Source organism: Penaeus monodon, chromosome 29, assembly GCF_015228065.2.
Source record: "Penaeus monodon isolate SGIC_2016 chromosome 29, NSTDA_Pmon_1, whole genome shotgun sequence".
NCBI lineage: Eukaryota > Metazoa > Arthropoda > Malacostraca > Decapoda > Penaeidae > Penaeus > Penaeus monodon.
Window position 1 is genome coordinate 9,673,405 of NC_051414.1, and position 1,124 is coordinate 9,674,528.

Below are 1,124 nucleotides of genomic sequence, written 5' to 3' on the forward strand. Positions count from 1 at the left end.
TGACTTACCAATGCGCTGAATGAGCTTAATCGACAACTTCCTTACAGGGGTGTCGCTGCTGCTTATTTCCTTTGTGGCTATAAGACGCAGCAATACATCCTTAGAGTACGGTAGCATCTCCTCTCTCTTTCCATGCTTAAAGATTAACCCAAGAGCCCGTAACACCCCCAGCTTGTGAAAGACTGAATGCAACTCAGATTCGGCATCAATGTCCAGCACCTGTTTGATGGGATATTGCAGTCATGAAGTAATGAATTTGGTTAAAAGACTGCCTTTGAACATGCATCTTTGTTGACAGCAAAGATGCATGAAAAAAGGCTGGTTGCTAATATTAGAAAAAATATGAAAATAAAAGAAAAAAACTCATTCTGTTGTTTAGACTGCAGTAAACTTGTACCCTTAAAATATCTTCATTTCCTTTGATTTTACAACTTTTTACTAAAAAACATTAGAAAATAACAAAATAAAGCCATGAAAATAACATGAAAAGCAAGTTAAATAATCATAAGTGAAAAACAAAATAAACTTGGCTCGTGGCCATGTCCGTGGACATGTGGTTGACAGACACACCTCAAAACAATAAGTAATAAATTCAGGCAGGTATTTGTCCCTCAAGTCTGGTCTGGTTATAAAACGTGATGCTAAATAGGCAGCCATTTCCCGTGACTTTTGAGCGGACTTCAAATGTGTCTTGATTACTAACAAGATCCTGAAAAAGGAAAAAATGAGAGTGGTATATCATTTGATAATAAAATGATCTTACAATCATACAGATAAAAATACCGTAAGACTATAAAGTCAATACGATCAGCCAGTCAACTCTAGGGGAAAATTCACTACATCCAATAACTCCCCAAGAAACCACATTCCTCAAGGCATAAAACCTTCTCACCTTTCCACGACCGTTTTGCTGGCGTGCTGGTTCGTTTCCATGGTTGTGGCATCGAACCCCATCATGTTAAAGGGCATATAAACTATGATGGAGAGCCACAGCAGAAGGACATAGCTTGTGTAGAAATCAGAGCTTCCCTCGGGGGTCTCTAACAGCTGCAGCACCGGGAGCAAGTCTTTCACCTGGACACAGAATGATGCTAAAACTCTGACCTTTTTATTTATTCTTTTTC

General features: G+C 38.9%; 1 protein-coding gene across 1 annotated transcript in view; it reads right to left on the bottom strand.

The window, feature by feature from the left end:
• Window positions 1-1,124, bottom strand: part of LOC119591726 (tubulin-specific chaperone D-like) — a gene marked incomplete in the record, with an annotated part of 16,121 nt that overhangs the window by 10,588 nt on the left and 4,409 nt on the right. The window contains 3 exon segments of the mRNA XM_037940475.1: window positions 9-219; window positions 571-709; window positions 893-1,081. Coding sequence (XP_037796403.1) covers window positions 9-219; window positions 571-709; window positions 893-1,081 — 539 coding nt within the window.